Source organism: Oncorhynchus masou, chromosome 14, assembly GCF_036934945.1.
Source record: "Oncorhynchus masou masou isolate Uvic2021 chromosome 14, UVic_Omas_1.1, whole genome shotgun sequence".
Taxonomy (NCBI): Eukaryota; Metazoa; Chordata; class Actinopteri; order Salmoniformes; family Salmonidae; genus Oncorhynchus; species Oncorhynchus masou.
In genome coordinates, this window is record NC_088225.1 from 22605162 (window position 1) to 22627730 (window position 22569).

General features: G+C 41.2%; 1 protein-coding gene across 1 annotated transcript; it reads left to right on the forward strand.

Moving 5' to 3' along the window:
• The first annotated feature begins 4387 nt into the window (after positions 1-4387).
• LOC135554536 (sterile alpha motif domain-containing protein 9-like) lies at positions 4388-21256 on the forward strand. The gene is made up of 3 exons (XM_064986878.1): positions 4388-4493; positions 5039-5083; positions 13279-21256. Exons 2-3 carry the CDS (start codon positions 5080-5082, stop codon positions 17910-17912), a joined length of 4638 nt encoding a protein of 1545 aa, XP_064842950.1. The 5' UTR covers positions 4388-4493; positions 5039-5079; the 3' UTR covers positions 17913-21256.
• Positions 21257-22569: the final 1313 nt, after the last annotated feature.

The following is a 22569-nucleotide window of genomic DNA, read 5'->3' on the forward strand; positions in this document are numbered from 1 at the left end:
ATCTTGTTATGGGTATGCTTGTAATTGTTAAAATCCTATAGGAAAACCTTGTTCAGTCTGCTTTCCACTAGACTAGACACTGGGAGAGGAATTCACCTTTCAGCAGAACAATAACCTAAAACACGAGGCCAAATCTAAGCTGGGGTTGCATACCGTGAATGTTCCAGAGTGGCCGAGTTAGTTTTGACTTAAATCTGCTTGAATCGCAATACCTAAAAATGGTTGTCTAACATTGATCAACAAACAATTTGACAGAGCTTGAAGGATTCTAAAAAGAATAATGGACAAATGTTGCACAATCCAGGTGTCGAAAGAGACTTACTCAGACTCAAATGTGATTCTAGCATGTATTGACTCAGGGGGTTGAATACTTATCTAATCAAGATATATTTGTGTTTTATTTTTCATGAATTTTGCACAAATATTAGATTTTTTCTTACACTTTGAAATTAGAGAATTGTGTATATCATTGCCTAAAAAAATGTGGAAAAAGTCAAGGGTGTGAATACTTTATGAAGGCACTGTACATATTAACCAAATAATGGGCTTTAAATGAACTTACAAAAAATGGAGTGCTTTATATACATTTTTATTAAAATTGCTTTACATTTAAAAACAAAATTATCATTCGATATTGATTGTTACAAAAAAATGACCGTGAAAGAACATGCAAATTCTGTATGTTTTGAATCTTTATTGTATTTCCTTAGAAGTCCTGTCCTGACTGAATAAGGACCATTGTGCATTACTCTCTTTCCTCTGTCATTCTCTCTTATGTCGGGTATTAAAGAACAGGGAAAATAACTGACATCAATTTATTTGGAGGATGTTTTTAAAACTAGCTGGTTGTAAAGGATCATGATCTATGCACAAGTTTAGGAGGGGGGGGCTTTGATGGGTACAAGGCACATTTTATGCAGGGGTTTTGGGATCCACTGTTTTTATTTGGTTGGGTAGGCCTACCCCCCCACCCCACCCCAAGACCCCAACATCTGGCTTCTTTAATTCAGATTGACATCGTGCTACATAGCTATGCAGTGCTATTCAGATTGACATCGCGCTAAATAGCTATGCTGTGTATTCAGATTGACATCGCGCTACATGGCTATGCTGTGTATTCAGATTGACATCGCGCTAAATAGCTATGCTGTGTATTCAGATTGACATCGCGCTACATGGCTATGCTGTGTATTCAGATTGACATCGCGCTACATGGCTATGCTGTGTATTCAGATTGACATCGCGCTACATGGCTATACTGTGTTATTCAGATTGACATCGCGCTACATGGCTATGCTGTGTATTCAGATTGACATCGCGCTACATGGCTATGCTGTGTATTCAGATTGACATCGCGCTACATGGCTATACTGTGTTATTCAGATTGACATCGCGCTACATGGCCATGCTGTGTATTCAGATTGACATCGCGCTACATGGCTATGCTGTGTTATTCAGATTGACATCGCGCTACATGGCTATACTGTGTTATTCAGATTGACATCGCGCTACATGGCTATGCTGTGTATTCAGATTGACATCGCGCTACATGGCTATACTGTGTATTCCTAAACCAATGAGCATCTTACTCTTTAGCACTGTGCCCGTCACCCCATCTGTATGTTCTGTCGTTTCATTCAGTTATTGTGTTTTTGTTGGGATGATGGGTGGGGCGGGAATTAGGGGTTAGGGCTGCTTTTTGCCTTTTTTGTTTTTGAAATTATTAAGGAAAAATGTCTGTACTGAGATTTAAAGAAGAGTCAGTTGGCTTGTAATGATTTATTTTCTCAATGTATCTCTTTCTCCTCATAGAATGTGATTGTTAAATGACATGCACCGAAAACAATGTTTTCATGAACTATGGAGCTTCTTTCATCTATTAATAAAATTGCAGTTTTGTTCTGGTCTGTTAAAGGGTGTTGTGGTCAGTTCTTGATGTTGGTGTTTGTCAATTAGTTTGCAGATTGGAGTTTTCCCTATTAGATCCTGTTCTGAGGGCATCACCACTAGTACACCTATACAGGCCCAGTGACCTATGTACTAGCTCTGACTTTTCCATTCTCATCCTGTAGGTGGGTTTGTTGGGCAACCATAGTTGGGTGACTCCTTGACACTGTAGAAAAGAGAGGTGAGGTGTGGGACCAATAGTTTATGATCTTGCACACACTTGAAAAAGCAATTCTTTCCCACCACCTGTCAGAGTGGGTTAGAACATGTATATATCTACATCTGGAACTCTGGTACTGTTATTTTTACCATCCACTCCCCCTTTCAAAAACATTAGGGGGACATTACACGCACCCTCTGGGGTTCGCTCAGGGCTTCAGAGTGATCTGTCGGGGGCTGGCGTAGTGGTTCTCCTGTGCTTGTCTGGCCTGGGGGTTGGCGTAGTGGTTCTCCTGTGCTTGTCTGGCCTGGGGGTTGGCGTAGTGGTTCTCCTGTGCTTGTCTGGCCTGGGGGTTGGCGTAGTGGTTCTCCTGTGCTTGTCTGGCCTGGGGGTTGGCGTACACAGGGGACTCTGTTTCCTCCAGGTGTGTAGGCACGGGATGGTTATTTTGGGCACTTCCAGCTCCTCGACACCCACTGTTCATTTCCTCATAGATGGGGATGGGGGCTTGTGTTTTATGACGTTTTCTCAGCTTAGCCTGAAATGGATATGAGGCATACTTTTATACTGACAAATTGACTCATGACTTTATACCTGACTACAATTAGATGAGGAAACCATGTTCATCATGTGTCTGAGAAAGAAACTGCAGTAATTCTGAGAGTAACAGTGAGGACTGCCCCTTTAAGTTCCCACATTAACAGACTTGGTTGTGGTATGGTGGTAAGGTTCGGGTTGATTAGGCTACTTACACACTCTACTGCACACAGGCAGATGAGGACGAGGAGAAGCAGGCCAGCTGCTGCAGAGATGGTGTAGATCAGTGGGGGGTAGCTGGAGCACTGACACACACTCTCTGCACAATCAACACCCACACACTTTTATCCAAATACATAGTAAGTGTAAATCCAGGACACTCCAATTAGTATGATATGTTTTGTATGGTATATATTCATTTGTGGATGTTTTACTGCTGCTCTTTAATTACTTGTTACTTTATTTGTTCTTTTTTTAAATGTATTTAACACTTGTTTCTCTTAACTGCATTGTTGGTTAAGGGCTTGTGAGTAAGCATTTCACTGAAAGGTCTACCTGTTGTATTCAGCACCTGATAAATACAATTTGATTTGATTGCTGTTAGTACAGAACGCTTGGATCAACCCTTAAAGAGATGGGTGGGGCTAAAGCTTAAAAGGGTGTGAAGGATGCTGAATGGGTGTAGACAAAGAAGGGCTCTCCAGTAGTAGTACCGAAACATTCAAATACCATTTTCTTAAAAGTGAGTCTACAAGTTTGTCAACTTTCAAAGCAGTATTACTTTTCCATTGTTCAATTGTTCCTCAACTGTAGTGTATGAGTGTACCATTGTGTAGCTCTAAGTCTCTACTTATGTCCAACGTTAAAAACACCATTTCAAATTTTGCTACATAAAACCGATTTGTGCTGCTCGGTCACATACGACCATAAAGCACCCTTCTGTGTGTACTGATGAAACATCTCACAACAGACACACCCTGTTATATCGTCGAGTAACCTAGACATATCTCACTTAAAAGTGAGTCTACAAGTTTGTCAACTTTCAAAGCAGTATTACTTTTCCATTGTTCCTCAACTGTAGTGTATGAGTGTACCATTGTGTAGCTCTGAGTCTCTACTTATGTCCAACGTTAAAAACACCATTTCAAATTTTGCTACATAAAACCGATTTGTGCTGCTCGGTCACATACGACCATAAAGCACCCTTCTGTGTGTACTGATGAAACATCTCGCTGTTATATCGTCGAGTAACCTAGACATATCTCACTTAAAAGTGAGTCTACAAGTTTGTCAACTTTCAAAGCAGTATTACTTTTCCATTGTTCCTCAACTGTAGTGTATGAGTGTACCATTGTGTAGCTCTGAGTCTCTACTTATGTCCAACGTTAAAAACACCATTTCAAATTTTGCTACATAAAACCGATTTGTGCTGCTCGGTCACATACGACCATAAAGCACCCTTCTGTGTGTACTGATGAAACATCTCGCAACAGACACACCCTGTTATATCGTCGAGTAACCTAGACATATCTCACTTAAAAGTGAGTCTACAAGTTTGTCAACTTTCAAAGCAGTATTACTTTTCCATTGTTCCTCAACTGTAGTGTATGAGTGTACCATTGTGTAGCTCTGAGTCTCTACTTATGTCCAACGTTAAAAACACCATTTCAAATTTTGCTACATAAAACCGATTTGTGCTGCTCGGTCACATACGACCATAAAGCACCCTTCTGTGTGTACTAATGAAACATCTCGCAACAGACACACCCTGTTATATCGTCGAGTAACCTAGACATATCCACGTCGTGTCATTTCTCACAAATATAACTATATCGTCGTCCGTTTCAAGGTAAATTGTACCAAAATAATGCTTAAATATTGTTTGCTGGGTGAAATAACTAATTGCACGTTATGATACTAAAAGTAAATCTTATGCTGTTGGATTTTGGATGATTGCTCTTTCATCCGCCATTGACGTGAATTGTTAAATATCAGATTAAATGTGTTTTAACGAGAGTCCGTCACATGTAAAATTAATTCACTTAGAAAGTTAAATGAAGTCAGATCTTTACTTTCTTAATTTATAGCCTATATCACTTGCTTTCGTGGACAGATAGGTATTGTCTCGATGGGAAGTTCCTCGCAGCTATAGCCTACACACAAATATAACCTCTCTTGTAATTTAAAGTTAATTGTAAAGTGTTGTCACCTTGTAATTTCATGATGATTAGCCGAGTTATAAATACAAAATGAATACCTTAATACCAAATTTAGGCCTACTTCTGTATGTTATATATGGCTTGCCATCATGGAAATCAGTCAGGGATTCTTATCAAGTTAGGATAATCATTACATTTTACCTCACCCAACATATGTATTTTATTTTCCTTTTAGCAATGCTGTGCTGATATAAAAGTGCATGCAGTTTGCCTGAGATGGGTAAGTATTAAGCACTTTAAATGGAGAGAATTTTACTTTGAACAAGAACAATAGACTAGGCTACTAGCCCCGGTTTACGGGCGGCATTAAAATCATTGGATGTTTGTAATCGATTCAATGCAATTTCATCTTTCATTTGTGTCCCAGAATGGCTGTGAGGACATGTGGGGAAATACAACCCACAGAACAGAATAATAGAGAACAGGGTTTAAATGCAGAGCAGAGTCCAAGCAAAGTAGGCCAAAACCAGGTAGTCTCAGGTCACATAAATAAGTGTAAAAGGTTCAGGATTTTGATTACAATGAGCTCTTTTATACGACAGATTAATAAACTTGACTTAAAGAAATAAAACAAGCCTCTAATTTAGTACCCTAAAATACCACAATGTATGAATTTTAGTTTATTTTTTCAATGATACAATAATGGCCAATATAGTTAGTGGTGATGACAGGATTAACTAATGTAGCTAGGTTTATGTAATTGGAGAGAAATACAATACATTAAACTGTTGAAATGTTAGTAGCCAGTAGGATCCGATTAGTTATTTTATTAGACTATCGATGATTAATGTTCATAATTTAAAGCCACAAAAACATATGCAACATTTTAAAGTCAAATAAATTATTAACATATGACCATAAAGTGCCATCTGTGTGTGCTGGTGACTCACCTTGCAACAGACACACCCTGTTACATTGTCAAGTAACCTAGGCATATCCACTTAGTCATTTCTCACATGTATGACAAGCTCACCGTCCGTTTCAAAGTAAATTATACCAAAATAATTTCCAAATATTATTTGCTGTATGAAATAACTAATTGCACATTATGATAAAGTTAGGCCGACTGGTTTGGATTTTTCAGATTTATTTTTCACCAGGCTTTGACGTGAATTGTTTGTATCTGACAACTGTGTTAATTGGAGTCTGTCACATGTAAAGTTAATACATTAGAAATGTTGATGAAATCAGATCTTTTCTATGTTAATTCATAGCCTGTATCGTTACTTTCGTGCACAGATTGTTGTTGTCTCGATGTTACACTCCTCCAGGAAGTTCTCTAATCTGAAGATTAAATTCCCCCCTTGCCCCTAATCAGCGTTCGGATTGTCTTGAACCAATTAGAATATCGAAGTCAATGAGGAATTTTCAAACCTCCTTCTTCTGTGGGTTTTATGGCGGACTACAACCCCAAGCATTTCATTGCTGCCACCAACTGGACGGGTAAAAAAAAAAAAATCCATACGTGATAGGGAAACTAATTTAATCCACCCAAATAAAAATAGTAAATTGACCGAAACAAAACTCCCACTTCCTTTCCTTTCAAATCTCTATAACCAGAGAGCCAAAGAGAAATAGGCAGCTAAAATGAACAATCTGGCAGATCGCTGTAATTTATACCATGGACTTTTAGAACATTTAATTGTAATAATGTTGAACTACTAACTAACAATGTTCCTTAATACAATTTTAAGAAGATGGGACAGGTGTCTCAACTCTGTGGTCAACAAAGATCCCATGGCACTTATTGCAAGAGTATCTAATGATGAGTAACATTTTACGTGTAAATCAAACTATTCTTGTCGTATAATAGATTGGATAAAAGTAGTATGTAAAGTGTATGAATAATGTATATGTATCAATATCTGTAAAACAAAGTTACTTTTGTCCACCAAAGAGGGCCAATAAAAAAAGAGTATATGTGGGGTTAGTTAGGGTGGTGAGTTTCCCCTTACACTGTAAAGAGCTTTCGCTATCAAGAAAAGTGCCATGTAAATCCATTGTATTATTATTAAAAGTTTTGCCATCTTCTATAGCTTGAAGATCATGGGCGCGTTCGAGTGGATCACTTTTGTCATCGTTGGTCACTGCCTTTCAAAGTGTGTTGTATTATGGTTATGCACATTTTCAGACTACATGTCGACTGCATGAACTTAAAAAAAAAAAATTGTGATCATAGGTCAGGCAGTTTTTGAAGTCGCCTTCAAGTCGCTGCAGTTGCTTCTCACCATCTGCACCATGCAGCCATCACCGGCACTGTGGGAGGCACTATTTGTCAACCAATCATTAGGGTGTTTTTGTTTGACTTACGTGAATGACTTGACTGAAAAAGGAACCAAATTTGCTGCCGAATCAAATAAAATTTTATTTGTCACATACACATGGTTAGCAGATGTTAATGCGAGTGTAGCGAAATGCTTGTGCTTCTAGTTCCGACAATGCAGTAATAACCAACAAGTAATCTAACTAACAATTCCTAATCTGCTGTCTTATACACAGTGTAAGGGGATAAAGAATATGTACATAAGGATATATGAATGAGTGATGGTACAGAGCAGCATAGGCAAGATACAGTAGATGGTATCGAGTACAGTATATACATGTGAGATGAGTATGTAAACAAAGTGGCATAGTTAAAGTGGCTAGTGATACATGTATTACGTAAGGATGCAGTCGATGATATAGAGTACAGTATATAGGTATGCATATGAGATGAATAATGTAGGGTAAGTAACATTATATAAGGTAGCATTGTTTAAAGTGGCTAGTGATATATTTACAACATTTCCCATCAATTCCCATTATTAAAGTGGCTGGAGTTGAGTCAGTGTCAGTGTGTAGGGAGCAGCCCCTCAATGTTAGTGATTGCTGTTTAACAGTCTGATGGCCTTGAGATAGAAGCTGTTTTTCAGTCTCTCGGTTCCAGCTTTGATGCACCTGTACTGACCTCGCCTTCTGGATGATAGCGGCGTGAACAGGCAGTGGCTCGGGTGGTAGATGTCCTTGATGATCTTTATGGCCTTCCTGTAACATCGGGTGGTGTAGGTGTCCTGGAGGGCAGGTAGTTTGCCCCCGATGATGCGTTGTGCAGACCTCACTACCCTCTGGAAAGCCTTACGGTTGAGGGCGGAGCAGTTGCCGTAGCAGGCGGTGATACAGCCCGCCAGGATGCTCTCGATTGTGCCTCTGTAGAAGTCTGTGAGTGCTTTTGGTGACAAGCCGAATTTCTTCAGCCTCCTGAGGTTGAAGAGGCGCTGCTGCGCCTTCTTCACGATGCTGTCTGTGTGAGTGGACCAATTCAGTTTGTCTGTGTTTTGTATGCCGAGGAACTTAAAACTTGCTACTCTCTCCACTACTGTTTCATCGATGTGGATAGGGGGGTGTTCCCTCTGCTGTTTCCTGAAGTCCACAATCATCTCCTTAGTTTTGTTGACGTTGAGTGTGAGGTTATTTTCCTGACACCACACTCCGAGGGCCCTCACCTCCTCCCTGTAGGCCGTCTCGTCGTTGTTGGTAATCAAGCCTACCACTGTTGTGTCGTCCGCAAACTTGATGATTGAGTTGGAGGCGTGCGTGGCCACGCAGTCGTGGGTGAACAGGGAGTACAGGAGAGGGCTCAGAACGCACCCTTGTGGGGCCCCAGTGTTGAGGATCAGCGGGGAGGAGATGTTGTTACCTACCCTCACCACCTGGGGCGGCCCGTCAGGAAGTCCAGTACCCAGTTGCACAGGGCGGGGTCGAGACCCAGGGTCTCGAGCTTGATGACGAGCTTGGAGGGTACTATGGTGTTGAATGCCGAGCTGTAGTCGATGAACAGCATTCTCACATAGGTATTCCTCTTGTCCAGATGGGTTAGGGCAGTGTGGTTGAGATTGCATCGTCTGTGGACCTATTTGAGCGGTAAGCAAATTGGAGTGGGTCTAGGGTGTCAGGTAGGGTGGAGGTGATATGGTCCTTGACTAGTCTCTCAAAGCACTTCATGATGACGGAAGTGAGTGCTACGGGGCGGTAGTCGTTTAGCTCAGTTACCTTAGCTTTCTTGGGAACAGGAACGATGGTGGCCCTCTTGAAGCATGTGGGAACAGACTGGTATAGGGATTGATTGAATATGTCCGTAAACACACCAGCCAGCTGGTCTGCGCATGCTCTGAGGGCGCGGCTGGGGATGCCGTCTGGGTCTGCAGCCTTGCGAGGGTTAGCATGTTTAAATGTTTTACTCACCTCGGCTGCAGTGAAGGAGAGACCGCATTTTTCCGTTGCAGGCAGTGTCAGTGGCACTGTATTGTCCTCAAAGCGGGCAAAAAAGTTATTTAGTCTGCCTGGGAGCAAGACATCCTGGTCCGTGACTGGGCTGGATTTCTTCCTGTAGTCCGTGATTGACTGTAGACCCTGCCACATGCCTCTTGTGTCTGAGCCGTTGAATTGGGATTCTACTTTGTCTCTGTACTGACGCTTAGCTTGTTTGATAGCCTTACGGAGGGAATAGCTGCATTGTTTGTATTCAGTCATGTTACCAGACACCTTGCCCTGATTGCAAGCAGTGGTTCGCGCTTTCAGTTTCACACGAATGCTGCCATCAATCCAAGGTTTCTGGTTAGGGAATGTTTTAATCGTTGCTATGGGAACGACATCTTCAACGCACGTTCTAATGAACTCGCACACCGAATCAGCGTATTCGTCAATGTTGTTATTTGACACAATACGAAACATGTCCCAGTCCACGTGATGGAAGCAGTCTTGGAGTGTGGAGTCAGCTTGGTCGGACCAGCGTTGGACAGACCTCAGCGTGGGAGCTTCTTTTTTTAGCTTTTGTCTGTAGGCAGGTATCAGCAAAATGGAGTTGTGGTCAGCTTTTCCGAAAGGGGGCGGGGCAGGGCCTTATATGCGTCGCGGAAGTTAGAGTAACAGTGATCCAAGGTTTTTTCCGCCCCTGGTTGCGCAATCGATATGCTGATAAAATTTAGGGAGTCTTGTTTTCAGATTAGCCTTGTTAAAATCCCCAACAACGATGAATGCAGCCTCCGGATAAATGGTTTCCAGTTTGCAAAGAGTTAAATAAAGTTCGTTCAGAGCCATCGATGTGTCTGCTTGGGGGGATATATACGGCTGTGATTATAATCGAAGAGAATTCTCTTGGTAGGTAATGCGGTCTACATTTGATTGTGAGGAATTCTAAATCAGGTGAACAGAAGGATTTGAGTTCCTGTATGTTACTTTCATCGCACCATGCCTCGTTAGCCATAAGGCATACACCCCCACCCCTCTTCTTACCAGAAAGGTGTTTGTTTCTGTCGGCGCGATGCGTGGAGAAACCCGTTGGCTGCACCGCATCGGATAGCGTCTCTCCAGTGAGCCATGTTTCCGTGAAGCACAGAACGTTACAGTCTCTGATGTCCCTCTGGAATGCTACCCTTGCTCGGATTTCATCAACCTTGTTGTCAAGAGACTGGACATTGGCAAGAAGAATGCTAGGAAGTGGGGCACGATGTGCCCGTCTCCGTAGTCTGACCAGAAGACTGCTACGTTTCCCTCTTTTTCGGAGTCGTTTTTTGGGGTCGCTGCATGCGATCCATTCCGTTGTCCTGTTTGTAAGGCAGAACACAGGATCCGCGTCGCGAAAAACATATTCTTGGTCGTACTGATGGTGAGTTGACGCTGATCTTATATACAGTAGTTCTTCTCGGCTGTATGTAATGAAACCTAAGATGACCTGAGGTACTAATGTAAGAAATAACACGTAAAAAACCAAAAAACTGCATAGTTTCCTAGGAACGCGAAGCGAGGCGGCCATCTCTGTCGGCGCCGGAAATCTGTCTAAATCTAAAGAGGATACAAATGAAAGTGATATTTGATACCTTTCTCTTACCAGTTAATTGTACACAAGTTTTGTTTTCAGTGTGATATTTTTTTACCTTTATTTAACTAGGCAAGTCAGTTAAGAACAAATTCTTATTTTATTCATCCAAGCTACTCAATACTGCCCCCCAGCCATAAATGAACAAAAGGACTTGAGTTCCTGTACTTTACCACCATCACACCATGAGTAGTTAATCTTGAAGCATACCCCTCTGGCTTTCTTTTTTTATGGAAAGTTCTTTATTCCTGTCTGCACATTGCACTGAGAACCCAGATGGCTGTATGGACTGGGACAGTATATCCAGAGAGAGCCATGATTCCGTGAAATAGAGTATGTTACAGTCCTTGATGTCTCTCTGGAAAGAGAGCCTCGCCCTGAGCTCGTCTACTTTACTTTATTGTCCAGGAACTGAGTAATATACTCGGAAGCGGTGGATGGTATGCATGCCCACTGAGTCTAACTAAAAGTCCACTCCGAATACCTTTTCTCTGCCGGCGGCGTCTTGGAGCAGTCTCTGGGATAAGTGGGATTACCTTGGGAGGTATGAACAAAGGATCCAATTCAGGAAAGTCGTATTTCTGGTCGGCATGCTGGTTAATATTGTTGTTGTATGTGTCGAATTACTACCCTTTATCTTGGCCAGGTCGCAGTTGCAAATGAGAACTTGTTCTCAACCAGCCTACCTGGTGAAATAAAATATCAAAGTTATTTCCGGCTGTATGTAATAATGCAAAAAAGCTAATCCTTTAATGTGAGAAATAAAACACAAATAAAATAATACTGCAAAGTTGCTTAGGAGCCATGAACAGGGTGACCATGTCTATCGGCTGTCAGGTGTGATTGGAGGTCCTTCAAAAGTCACGAGAGTGTGACTCCACATAGTGTGACTCCTTTAGGGAACAATAGTTATAGTCATAACATTAAGATTTTTTTGTTAGCTATTGTTAAATAAATGTGCACTGTAACAGAGAACGCGTTTTCACTGCTCCAGAGTCCAATGGCGGCGAGCTTTACACCACACCAGCCGACGCTTGGCATTGCACATGGTGATCTTAGGCTTGTGTGCGTGCGGCTGCTCTGCCATGGAAACCCATTTCATTAAGTTTCCGACTAACAGTTATTTTGCTGACGTTGCTTCCTTAGGCAGTTTGGAACTCGGTAGTGAGTGTTGCAACCGTGTTGACAAACTGACTTGTTGGAAAGGTGGCATCCTATGACTGTGCCACGTTGAAAGTCACAGCTCTCCAGTAAAGCCATTCTACTGCCAAGGTTGGTAAATGGATATTGCATGGCTGTGTGCTCGATTTTATACACCTGTCAGTGATGGGTGTGGCTGAAATAGCCCTTTCCACTAATTTGAAGTGGTGTCCACATACTTTTGTATATACTGTACAGTATTAAACTAACCCTCGCATCTTTTCAAATAATGTTGTCTAGTAAAGCATGGTTCATAATGAGTTAAATAAGCACTAGGCCTAAAACATAGGCAACCGAGCTGGTAGATCAGTCAGCCCACACTGGATAGGGGGGAATTTGATTCAAAACATTGAATTTCCAAGAGTTGAAAATATTAGTTAATAGATCAACAAATGTTCGCATTGAATTCAAATGATTAACTTCCAATGTTTTACCACCCAGATAGAGTGCCGTTAGTCTTTATGATACTACCGTAAACCACAAACTTGGCGGCAAGGGCTGCTCCTATAATTTTGGACCTATTTTCTTTTATTTCAATAATGAAGGGTCTCTTTGATGCAGGGCAGGACAGTAACTTTTGTAACCAAATTATTTGACTGTGCCCGGGCGCATGCAGACCTTTATTGTCACACAAGGTGGATTCCTGTAGATTAAAAATTAGTGCAGGCCCAGAGATTTAGCCTAAAGATTTGACCTAGGCCTATTTCATGCAGTTGTGGGTAAAAAGGTGTAACTCAGTCGTGAGTGTTGCAACAGTGTTGACAAACTGACTTGTTGGAAAGGTGGCATCCTATGACTGTGCCATGTTGAAAGTCACAGCTCTTCAGTAAAGCCACAATCACCTTAATGAGTAGGCCTATGAAATAATCGAATTTCCAAGGGAAAGTCTGATCCCACACAGAATTTGGGACAGAATATTAGCAGCATCCAGACACCAAATCGGTCCTTAAAGATGAAAATGCATTGAATCTAATCAGTCATCTCCATTTATTGTACAACAATCTCCAGTATTCCAAACTCGCATCAACTGTTGAAATAATGTTTTGTTGGTAACTGCATTTTTGCGTTTCCATAATGTCATCCAATAGTCTATTGTTCTTTTTCAAACTATTTACACTGTAAATTCCATATAGGTATACATTGCCTGTAGATGTTGAGCCCCAATTCTCATCCATTTGAAATTCACATTTTTACCCAATAAACCTATTATGAAAAACAAAATGTAGCAAGGTGTTCAAGCCTTATCAAATCACTAAACAAATTAGTTACCGTCCATCGTCTGATGACCTAAAATGTCTCTAATATAAAGTCATATGTTTTTCTCTGCATAAATGACTGAGTAGACCTATATTATTTTCCAGAGTGGAGTAGTTTGCCATTGGGCGAATGGACAGAATCCCATGTGAGCTCCTGGTTAAAATCCATTGGAGTAAAAGATACATACATTATGAAACTTTTTGAAGAGGAGGTTACAGGACCTGCCCTATTGGAGTTGCAGGACAATTATCTACGTGATGCATTTGAAATGAAAGGTGGCCAAATCCAACTTCTGCTGCGCAAACGAGATGAACTTTTGAAGGCAGGACCACAGAAACTAAAAGAAGACAGTAGTACAAAGAGGGATGCCAGAAATGTGGAATCCAGTGCTGTTTCCACACCTGAGTCAAAACACAAGGTTGGGAGATCCAGTCCAAAAATGGAAAAAGAACCCATTTCAACAGAGGAAAAAAATGAATCAACATTGGTCAATGCGTCTTTGTCTATTAGTGAGTATCGCAAATTTGACAAACACGATAAAGACTTCAAATACGTCAAGCACAGAGTACTTCCACCAGAGAACGGAATTGAAAACATGATTGTCCCATGCCATGAATACAAATCACTGGAAATTGCCCATAAATTAGAACAAAAAAAGCTTACTGTCAAAGTTGCAAGTGAGGTTCTCAGATTTGCTTGTGGGTGCATGAACATGCGGACCAATGGCACAATACACTTTGGGGTCATGGATAAGATTAAAGGCAGCTACAAGCATGGTGAAATCATAGGAATACCAGTTGAAAGCCAAGATTCATTTGTGGATGCATTAGACTACATTGAAAACTGCTTCAAAGGATCAACCCATCCGTCTGATGCCAGGAGTTGCATAAGGAACCCAAAGTTCATTGAGGTTATTGACAAGGAGGCCAGTGAAACAACCTGGATCATTGAATATGATGTTGTCCCCAAGGCAAAAGTGGTGAAAGACAAACTGTACTGTGTCACTATTCCAAAGTTCAGTGAGAAAGCCAACAAAGTCATCTATGAGGAGAAAGCCCCCTATCACAGAGTAGGGGCTAACACACCCCGCATATCAGAGGATGGCCTAATTAATTTCATTCAAGGTCTCCGGGACAAAGATCAACAGAGAGAGGAGGCTGAACTCTCAGACAACCAAACAGCTTCTGACTGTAGAGAGGATCAGAAGAGAAAACTCTCCATCCTCCTCACATGTGGAAAAAAGTACATGGATGACTCACTGTTCTACATCATCGTGACAAACAAACTTAAACAAGAACATCTTGAGAACATCAACTTCTTGACTCACATGAATATATTTTGTGTGTTTGACTTTGACCCAGACTCGAAGACATCGGGTCTATGTGAGAAATATAAGGAGCACCATGCTACAAACCTTCATTTTCTGCATGACTATGCAAATGACCGTGGGCTGAGCAGTGCTGACTTCATAAACCGTTTGCAGCTCTTTGATAGACCAAGCTGGATTTTCTGCAATGGACGAAACGATTATCTTGGTGGTGAGAAGCCTTGTGATGAAAAGACCTGGATCAAAACAAAGAAAAAGCAGCTGAAAAGAACAGTGTCTGTGATCTGCAATGAAATTCTTCCTCCAGGGTCATTTGTGGTGGTTTTCTTGCTCATGTCCCACATCGAGCAACCTCTTGTTGATACATTCCATGAATTCTACGCAGAAATGAATGGTCGGGACGATTTGGCTATAATATCAGAGTCAAAAGAGAACTACAAAAAGTGGTCAAGCTTTGCTCAGGTATCGTGTAGCATGGCTGCACTCAAAGAGATCAGTATTGTTGAAATGCCAATGAGTCATGTAGATGCCACTATTCAAAGCATTCAGCTTTCAGTTAGTCGATCCACAAGGAGTTTACCAGTCTTCAACAAAGGTCTATGCTTCTTAAAGCCAGTTGAAGAGGATAAGATTAATTCGTTGGACATAGTCAGTGTTGACCAGTGTGATGACACAAACTTGGAGATACTGGACCAAGACAAAATCAGCAACATTGAGAAGTATTTCTATCAAGGTGGGAAGATAGACTGGATGAATTTGTGGCTGGCAGATAAAAAACATTGTGGGGAAGTCATCCAGCGAGATGCATACCGAGAAACAAACAACATTCTAGAAGACATTTTACAGGGTAATAGTGCCAAAAGATCCATTGAGACTGTTAATATATGTCACCAAGCCGGCAGTGGTGGGAGTACAGTTGCGCGACAGATCCTCTGGAATTGGAAAGCAAAACTGCGATGTGCAGTAGTTAAACAATCCCATGAAATCACAACTGTGTGTGAGCATGTAGTGCACCTGAGGGAATATGAAGAACGAGACAAAAACAGCTGTCTCCCAGTGCTTTTGCTGTTGGAAGATTGTAATGCAGAGTACCGAGATGATCTTAGGCGGGAATTAGGCAATGCAATTACAACCAAGAAAATAAGTGCCTCTGTCCTATGTTTCATCCTGCTCATCTGTAAAAGATCTCATGATCCAGAGAGGATGTGCCGAGCATTGCCGTCTCAGACTGTAGCAGTGACACACAAACTGACAGATGAAGAGAAGACTCTCTTCTCAAAGAAACTAGAGAGACTAAAGCTGAAGTTTGAACCTGAGTTCATTCTCACATTTGTACTGATGAGTGAGGGGTTTCAAACAAGTTACATTGAGGGCTTTGTGAAGAATCTACTGGACAATATTGATCATTCATCTCTCATCACTCGCCTTATCAGATTTGTGGCACTGCTGAACTGTTATGTTCAGGACTCGTATATATCTGTGTCACACTGCGAAGCTTCCCTTGCCTTAGGTATTCAAGTGGATAGAATCCGTTACCATGCATTTGAGAACTCTCTCAGTGAACAAGCTAGACTTGTTTTCATACACCTAAAGGAGAGTACATCACACATCTCATCCATACGGATAATTCATCCAATGTTGGCAAAGGAAATTCTAGTGCAGCTCTCTAAAACTCTGCCACAGAGTGAAATAGCAATGGATCTACTACAGGACAATGTACTTATGAGTCATAGGTTTGGAAGAGATGATTTTCTGAAGTTCATCCGAGTTCTCTTCATCAGACGCAACAAAAAAAGCAGAGGAGATTCTGAGGACAGTTCATTCTCTCCTCTGATTGAACATGTCAGCACTGAAACAGGGGGCATTGAAAAAGCTGTTGATCTTTTGAAAGCAGCCTACATAGCTTTAGGAAAAGATGCAATTGTTGCCCAGCAGCTGGCTCGTCTGCTCTACACTAACACAAGGTTCGAGGAAGCTCTACGTTGGGCTGAAAAGGCTAAATCAATCCTGCCATATGATACATTTGTCCTTGACACATTAGGACAGGTGTACAAGTGGTGGTTTTATCACATGCATGACACTCTTGACAAGCGAGAATTACCGCCTGAAAAAGTTACTGAAATTATAGACACAGCTCTGAAAGGAATTTCAGCTTTCCGTGCCTCAGAAAAAACACCCAAAAAAGAGCACGTTAGTCTGAACAACTCCTACTATGGGGAGGTGGATGTTGGATGCAGACTGCTTCAACTCATATCAGCAGTGGATGTTTTTACAACCAAAGATGGAAAGTCTGAGCTGATGAAATACTTGCTAAGTGACTACATACCGCAAGCAGTTGAAAAACCCTGGCTTAGGTTCCACGGCCAACTAAAAGGAATGAACAAGAGTATTTACCATGCTCTTGAGTGCATTTCTGAAAACCTCAGTTACTTTCAGACAGACATCAGTGAGGAGGAAGAGGAACTTGACACAAGAGAGCCTGAACAAGTACACAATCCAAGGAAATGGGTGACAAGGAAGAGTGCTGTGTACGCTGGTTTTTTTTGTAACATCCCAGATATCGTCAGCCCAATGCCTGACTACAATAATTCTGAAATGGTCACTCACACTGAAAGTTCTCGATTCACAAGACAAATGAAAATTTACCAGCTAGGTGGAGGAAATCTCACAACCATCCTCTCCTTGCTCCTTGACCACAATGCCAAGAGATCTGGTAGAAAGCTGGAGGCAATAATTGGCATGTATCCAGAGAACCTCAAAAAGGAAGACCTTGACCAGACAGAACTTGTCAACTTCATTTTCTGTCAGATAGCTCTTGCTTGTGCTTTACCTGGCTCTCCAAAGCTAGTTTCCCTACAGAAACTTCAGGATCTCAGTAGGAGATTTAACTGGGGAGGGAGACACACACCAGCAGCAAGTGCTCTCTTTCTTCATTCAATTTTGTTCTGGCCAGAGGAGCCAAGAAACAAGGAGCCTGATTCTGCCAATGGCCAAGTTCTCATGTTAGCAATTGATGCTCTTCAAAGACTTTGTGAGCTCAAAAATAAACATTTACCACCAAGAAAAAGTAGAATAATAACTCACTTCTTTCTTGGGAAGGCGAGAGGGCTGAGCAGGATTGTTCATCGCAGTCAGATAGAAAAGCACATAAAGGGGACTATGAGCGAAAGAAATCTCAAGTGGCTTGGTGGTGAGGTGTTCAAAACCCCAGAAGTTGTTCAATTGCTGCAACGTGTTGATGGATGGACAGAAAATGGACAACTGTTGGTTCAAGGCACAACCAAGGGAAGCAAGATCAGGGTCATTCCTCTGTTCAAAGCCTCTCTGCCAAATGCAAATGAAAATGTCACATTTTGTTTAGGTTTTTCATTTGATGGATTGGTTGCTTTTGACATTAAAGTTCAGGAGTGAGGTCAAATGCAAATTTCTGCATGGGTGTATTATCTGTGTTCTACATCTGTCTATATTAGTTTATATGCTGTTACTAAGCAGTAATGCATTATGGCAGTACAATGTTACAAGACCTAATAGACAGTTCACATGCACACTAATGGCCCTACTTGTATTCCACAAGATGTTTTTACTAAATGACACAGTAACCTGTACTCCCTTCTCCTGCCTGGTGATATTCTCCACATCACAAATATTGCAGTGGCATTGAGGTGAACAAACTGCATAAACAAACTGGACAAAAGGGAAGAATGTTGCGTGAGTAATACAATTCGGGAAGTATTGTTTTAAAGCTAAGCATTGCTAGCTAAGCACAGTGTTCGGGAGCTGCAGATAGTGAGCCTATTGTAGTCCAGAAATCGGCACACAGTAAGAACTGTCATTGAACCCATTTGAAAATAAGTGATCTCAGTGGAGAATATTTACTCTGATAAAGGATCAAATACTTTTTGATGAAAAATAGGCTTATATAGACAAAATAAACATAACACAGTGGGCACTTAGGAACAAATGAGTGCAGGGAATTAAGAAAGTGCAGAAAATTCTGAAAGTGAAAAACGAAAAGTGCCACAAATGAGGAAAAGTTTGACATTTTACAGAGCGTATGTAAAGCTCCAAAATGCACAAACAGCTCACAATATGTCAGACACAACACAAGAAGAGGAACCTACAGTTGAAACAGTACTGGCACTGTTGACAGTGTACACAGATCAACAACGGAAAGATGGAATCTATCTCAACATGGAGTTAGATGGAAAACCAGTAAACATGCAGATGGACACCGGTGTATCTCTCATTCCAGAGGGATTATACAAAGATAAACTGAAAGAGTGCCCTCTTCAGCCAGCATACATCCGCCTTTTCTTCATACACTGGTAACAGTATTCCTGTGTTAGGGTAGATCCAGGTACCAGTCAGATTTGAGTGGACGCTGCCGCTTGTCATTGTCAAATGAGAAAAAACAGTCCTGCTAGGCAGAAGATGGACACAGAAGATCAAGTTGAACTGGGGAGAAATCATCAGTCTGACAAATGACAAACCAGTGAGTCATGCTACACACAAACAAACTCTTTAAAGATGGCTATGACCACAGGAAAAGTCAGAGAGCAAGAAGAAACCTAGCCTATCTTTCACAAGCCACATCTGGCTCCCTATGCTCTAAAGGAAATCGTAGAGGAAGAACTGGAGTGTCTACAGAAGAATGACATCACGAAAGTGGAGAGGAGCGACAGCACATGGGGGCTATTCAGATTCAATTGCTTGGCCTAAGGGATCTCGACAGCTCCAGCGATATTCCAACACACAATGGATCAGATCTAGGATAGCACTGACCAGGGGTATTCTATTCTTGCCCAACGAGGTCAGGGGCCTGCTGGTTTTCTGTTCTACCTGATAATTAATTGCATACACCTGGTGTCCCAGGGGAGAACAATACAAAAAAAATGCAGTGGTACTGGCGTTGAGGTCCAGAGTGTGAGGGGCATAGACAATGTCATGTGCATCATAGACGGTATACTTGTGTCAGCACCAACCATGGAAGAGAACCTTGCATTGCTGGATAAAGTGATGTCTAGACTGGAGAATTATGGAGTGAGCAAGTGTGAGTTCCTTCAGGACTCAGTGGAATATTTTGCATACAAGATCAGCGCACAAGGTCTGCACCCAAACGACAGCAAGGTCATCTCACATGTTCTACAATCAGGTGAACACCCCATTGCATTTGCATCACGTTCTCTGTCACCAAGTGAGAAAAACTATAATCAAATTGAGCCCTGAGAATAATGTTCAGAGTGATGATGTTTTACAAATATCTCGAAGGAAGGAAGTTCCACTGCTGACAGATCACAAGCCGCTTCTGGCCATTCTTGAACCAATATCAGCCATACCAACCCTGGCCGCATTTCAATGTAACATTGGGATCTGATACTGCAAGCCAATTTAAAGACAGAAAATACCAGTTATCTACAAATCAAGGATGTGTTCTCTGGGTATCAAGGGTGGTGGTACCTCCCAAGTTTAGGAGACTACTATCTGAGCTGCACAATGAACATCCAGGGATCACTTGAATGAAAGAACTCACCAGCTGTTATCTGTGGTGGTCTGGACTGGATCAGGACATTCAGCAGCATGTAGGCCACTGCTCAGCCTGTGAATCTGTTCACAACAAGCCTGCTATTGCACCTCTTCATCCATGGGCCTGGGCTGCTACACCATGGGAACGCATCTATGTGGACTACGCCAAAATCGACAAGGAACACTTCCTAGTTGTCATCAATGTCCTTTCCATGTGGATGGAAGTGTTTCCTACACAACTGACCCAGCAAAGACCGGTCGAGAGAACGAGAAAAACGACCTCCAGGACTATGCTCCTGACTGTGGGAGTACGAGAGAGAGCCTGACCTTCCACCCAAATCTGTCTCTCCAACGGAAGCCCAGGAGGAGTGGAGGTATCCACTCAAAAGCACCTCAAAAGCTTGGCCTTTGAGTGAGCTGTTTCTGGACATAAAGGAAAGAAAAAGGACATTACCCATGTTTAGTTAATAGGGCACAAGTTCCAGTTTTGGGGCAGAATAATCCCCTGGACTTGTTCTGGGCTCTGAAAAGTCTACTTCAACCCAGTAGTTGATAAATGTTTAAAAATGCATTGTTCCAGTGTTGCATTAGTATTTAATAAAATTACTAACCTTGTTTTCTGGGGGTTAAAAGCTATGGGGGAGCAGTGTAGTATCTGTGATCTACATATGTCTATACTGTATGTTTCTATACTGTTACTAAGCGGTAATGCATTACGACCATGCTGTGTTACGACACCAAATAGACAGTGCACATGTGCACTATGCTCCTAAGTTGTATTTGACTACATATTTTACGAAACAACACAAACCTGTACTTCTGTCTCCTGCCTGGTGATATTCTTCACAACACAAAAGATTACAATTGGCACAAAACAGTGTTGCCAGAGAAATAAGCTGCCAAAAGAAGCCTGTTTGCTGTTGATAAACACTTCTGTAAATGCTGTAAGTTTCATCATTTGAGAACTTTTGATACAATTCATCCAAGCAGCAAAATGTAAATACAGTGGAAACCATAATTACAAATGTTAATGTTTGAACAAGTTGCACTATGTAAAAGATTAATGATGTTAAAGTAATAATGATAGTTGTAGATAAGTTGAAAAACAGGGAAAATATATGTACATCTTAAATGTCATCTTGTCCATGTACATACATAAATCATGTCCAGGAGCATATTTGATGCATAATATTGTGATATATTTGGACTTTGTCAAATAAAACAAAATTTGTGAATAACGTGAATTGTTTTTTGGCAGTTTTTGTCAGTGCAGATGGACTTGTCGTTGATCTTAATCTTCTCAAGCCTCATTTGAAACTTCCCCAACATGAGAAAACTGAGGGATTTAGTTTTGATACAGTACAATGCATAGGTTGGTGGTGATGTTTTGATTTGCACACCTTTACAAAACACATGCTAGATGGAATAAAATAAATATATGATATTAAATGTACAACACACTACATATTAAGAAAAGGGATACACCACATTCTTCATTTTAATTAGAATATAAAAGCAATTGTCCCAACAAAATGGGCATTTGTCCCACAGCACAGTAGGCTACGTATACTCTGTTTGGTTCGGTTGTGTGCACCAGGGGCCTCATTTACAGTGCATTCGTGAAGTATTCAAACCCCTTGATTTTTTAAAATGTATTACGTTACAGTCTTATTCTAAAATGGATTCAATTGTTTTTTTCCCTCATCAATCTACACATAATACCCCATAATGACAAAGCAAAAACTGTTTTTCAGAAATTTGCAAATAAAAAATAAAATGAACAGAAACGACAAACTAAGACCCAAAGGTCAATCAATACAGAACATTTCAATAACTTAAAGTTTCTTCAATTGCAGTCTCAAAATCCATCAAGCGCTATGATGAAACTGGCTCTCATGAGTCCTGGAAAGGAAGACCCAGAGTTACCTCTACTGCAGAGGACACATTCATTAGAGTTACTAGCCTCATTAGAGTTTACTAGCCCCTTTGTTCAGGGACACATTATTCCATTTCTGTTAGTCACATGTCTGTCGAACTTGTTCAGTTTATGTCTCAGTTGTTGAATCTTATGTTCATACAAATATTTACACATGTTAAGTTTGCTGAAACTAAACGCAGTTCACAGTAAGAGGACGTTTCTTTTTTTGCTGAATTTATGTCCATGACCGCAATACAAACCGGAGGTGTGACGTGTTCTATTACACCCGCTTATGAAAGTCATTAGGTTTCTGTACATTTTGTTACAATACCATTTTAGAATAGACAGCTACAGTATCAGAAGCCCTCACCAAGCATACTGTATGTTGGACACCTAGTCAAACAGCACCTGAAGTGCTGTGAAGGCCTTACTCCTTTTAGTATTACAATAATAATGTATTTACAAAGACTTGCCTTGATAAAAATGGGTACTAGCTCATCTCCAGTGCCTTCAAAACAGTATGCACCATATTTACTACCCTTCACTTCTACAGATGTAGGATCTTAATTTGAGCTAGTTTCCTGCCGCAACAGGAAATGTGAATTATTATGTGGAATATAATTAACG